This window comes from Trichechus manatus, unplaced genomic scaffold (assembly GCF_000243295.1).
Source record: "Trichechus manatus latirostris isolate Lorelei unplaced genomic scaffold, TriManLat1.0 scaffold00236, whole genome shotgun sequence".
In the NCBI taxonomy this organism is placed as follows: domain Eukaryota; kingdom Metazoa; phylum Chordata; class Mammalia; order Sirenia; family Trichechidae; genus Trichechus; species Trichechus manatus.
In genome coordinates this window covers 343,704-347,370 of record NW_004444172.1, presented here as the reverse complement: position 1 = coordinate 347,370, position 3,667 = coordinate 343,704, and the positions used below count along the sequence as shown (strand labels likewise).

Below are 3,667 nucleotides of genomic sequence, written 5' to 3'. Positions count from 1 at the left end.
GATTATTTTTAATCATCTATATCATTATCCTGATGAGCAATGGCACCATATTTCTAATTACAAAAATGGATCCTGCTCTCCAGAGCCCTATGTATTTTTTCCTGGCAAATTTTTCCTTCTTAGAAATCTGCTATGTATCAGCTACTCTCCCCAGAATGCTGCTGAATCTTGGGACCCAGAGAAGAAGAATTTCCTTAGTTGCCTGTGCTACACAGATGTGCTTTACCCTTATGTTTGGAGGCACAGAGTGTTTGCTCCTGGCAATAATGGCCTATGACCGCTATGTGGCCATTTGTAACCCTCTGCACTATCCTCTAGCCATGAACCACAGAGTCTGTTTACGGTTGGCAACTGGCTCCTGGACCATTGGTATCCCATTTCATATAGGGCAGACGTGTCAGATTTTCTCTCTGCCTTTTTGTGAATCTAACCACATCAGCCACTTCTTCTGTGACATTTTCCCAGTACTCAAGCTGGCTTGTGGAGACACCTTTGTAAATGAGATGTTGGTCTACACAGTTGCTGTGTTATTTGGCATGGTTCCATTTCTGTTGATACTTGGCTCCTATAGTAAAATAATCTCCATCATCCTGAAGTTGCCATCAGCCACAAGTAGAGCCAAAGCCTTCTCCACCTGCTCATCTCATCTGATGGTTGTGGTGTTATTCTTTGGATCAGCCATTATTACATACTTAAGACCCAACACCAGACACTCAGAGGGAACTGACAAAGTGCTTTCTCTTTTCTACACCATCCTAACTCCTATGGTTAATCCCATGATATATAGTCTAAGGAACAAAGATGTTATAATAGCATTGAGAAAATTAATATGTAAATAATTCACATCATTAAAGAACGAGTTAAATATATAAGAATAGTTTTCTTCTGTATTTTTAATCAAATTTCAACAGATATATACATTTAGCTATACCTTGTTTTATGGATTGAATTGTGTACCCCCAAAATGTGTGTCAACTTGGCTAGGCCACGATTCCCAGTATTATGTGATTTTATGCCATTTTGTCATTAAGTATCAATTGTCTCGAAGGCAACTTGTTTCGTTTGGTGATTTTCCTATGTGTTGTAAATCTGACCTCTGTGATGATAATGAGGCAGGATTAGAGGCAGTTATGTTAATGAGGCAAGACACAATCTACAACATTAGGTTGTATCTTGAGTCAATCTGTTTTGAAAAAAAAGAGAGAAATGAGCAGGGAGACTGGGGGAACCTCAGCCTCCAAAAATGAAGAATCAGAAGGGGATCATGTCCTGGGCTGAAAAGCTAGACCAGGGGAAGATTGATGACAAGGACCTTCGCTAGAGGTAACAGAAAGAGCAAACTTCCCCTGGAGCTGTGACCCTGAATGTGGACTTCTAGCCTCTTAGACTGTGAGAGAATAAATTTCTCTTTGTTAAGTTATACACTTATGGTATTTCTGTTATAGCAACGCTAGATTACTAAGACACTTTGTCTTTCCATACAGTGACAATTATTTCCAAGTTAAAAATCACTTATAATTTTGTCAGAACTTTCTGCTCAAACTATATAAGTAATATACACATAAGCAGATAGCAAATCGTTCCATTAACAATTCTATAATTCCATTGTGCAATGTTCTTCCTCAGTAAGCAATTTTTCTTGGGCTGATTTAACTTAGTCAGTTGTAATGTATAATCTGTTAAATCACTTAGCATATACCATATCATTCATTGTCATGTGTGTCCATACAGCTGTGACATCCATTTTTTAAAAACAGGTTTGCAATATGCGTTAATTAAAACTATGCAGTGTTCCCTCAGTGTCCAGGGGGATAGTTTCCAGGACCCCCATGAATACGAAAATCTGTGGATGCTCAAGTCCGTTATATAAAATGGCACAATATTTGTATATAACCTATACACAAACTCCTGTATACTTTAAATCATCTCTAGGTTACTTATAATACCTAATAACATTTAAATGGTACATAAACAGTTGTTACATAGTATTGTTTAGGGAATAGGGACATGAGGTGAACAATGGTCAAATGAGTGCTGGAGAGAGAGAGTGAGGATGTGAAATGGTGGGAGGTTACAGCAGGGTATGCCTATACATCATTTCATTTGCTTGGATTCAGTGCAGTGCTTGGCGAAGTAACAGTAGTAATACAACCTATGACCTAGAATCGACTCGATGGCGATGAGTTTGGTTTTTGGTATGCTAAACATGAAAAAGCCTCTCTGAAGAAGTGATATTTGAGCTGAGTCCTAAATAATTAGAGGGAGTAACTTTGTAAAGGACATTCCAGGCAGAAAGAGCCTTATGGTTTACATTCTTAGAAGCCTAAAGAACTGATTGCCTGGCAGGAAAAACGTGTTAGCAGATGAGTTTAGAAATAAAGGTAGGGGCCAAGTTATATAGCAGTTTACAATTCGTGGAAAGAAGTCTGACTTTTTCCAAGTACAATGGGAATCCATGAAAGTGCTTAAGATTTTCTGTAGAGAACATCTTGGCAGTTTGAATCCACCAGCCACTCCTCAGAAACCCTGTGGGGCATTTCTACTCCTACCTGTGGGGTTGCTCTGAGCCTGAATTGACTCAATGGCAAGGGCTTTGGTTTTGTTTTGGTTGTTTATTTATTTATTTTTAATAGAGAAGACTTAAGAAATAATTAAAATGCAAATGCCACAGAACAATACTATAGAAGTTGGTGGGTGTGGTAATGAATCTTCCAAGTGTTTAAATCATTTTAAACTGTAAACCCAGCCTTGAAATAAAAATCAGATGGATATGAAACGTATTAAGTAGCAGTCTACTGCATTCTATAATAGTATTGGATTATATATATATATATATACACATATATATAATGCATATATGTATAATGTGTGTATATGTGTGTGTGTATATATAATGTGTGTGTATACATATAATGTGTGTGTATATATATATAATGTGTATGTATATATATAATGTGTGGGTATATATATAATGTGTGTGTATATATATAATGTGTGTGTATATATAATGCGTGTGTATATATATAACGTGTGCGTGTGTGTGTATATATATATATATTCATCCATTCGTATCTGCAGGGGAATGATTCCAGGACCCTCTCTGATACCAAAATCTGAGGATGCTTAAGTTCATTATATAAAAAGACATAGTATTTGCATATAGTATATGCACATCCTCTCGTATAATTTAAATCATCTTTACATTACTTATAATACCTAATATAATGTAAATGCTATGTAAGTAATCATTGCACAGTAATATATTATTACGGAATAATGTCAAGACAAGAGGTGAAAAAATGCTCAAACATCTAATGCTGGAGAGAGACTGAGGATGCGTGAAATGGTAGGAGGCTACGTATTAGGGAATGCCTACACATCAGTTCATTCTCATAGATTCAGCGTGGTGCTCAGAGTGCAGCAAATTAAAGTTTTGCTTTTTGAAACTTTCTTTTTTCTACTTTTTCCAAATACAATCTCGGTTAGTTGAATCTGCAGACGTGCAACTCACAGATACGGAGGGTCGACTGTATACACACACACACGTACACGTACATACATATATAATCAAACATCATATAGAATTACCGTTTATAATTAATAACATAAAGTATATATTTATGATATATGTATACATATGTGTATACATATATATATATATATATAT

At 36.1% G+C, this 3,667-nt stretch overlaps 1 protein-coding gene across 1 annotated transcript in view; it reads left to right on the top strand.

Moving 5' to 3' along the window:
* LOC101351292 (olfactory receptor 10AG1-like) overlaps positions 1-839 on the top strand; it is a 1,719-nt gene extending 880 nt beyond the window's left edge. Inside the window, exon 2 of the mRNA XM_004389163.2 lies at positions 1-839. Coding sequence (XP_004389220.2) covers positions 1-839 — 839 coding nt within the window.
* Positions 840-3,667: the final 2,828 nt, after the last annotated feature.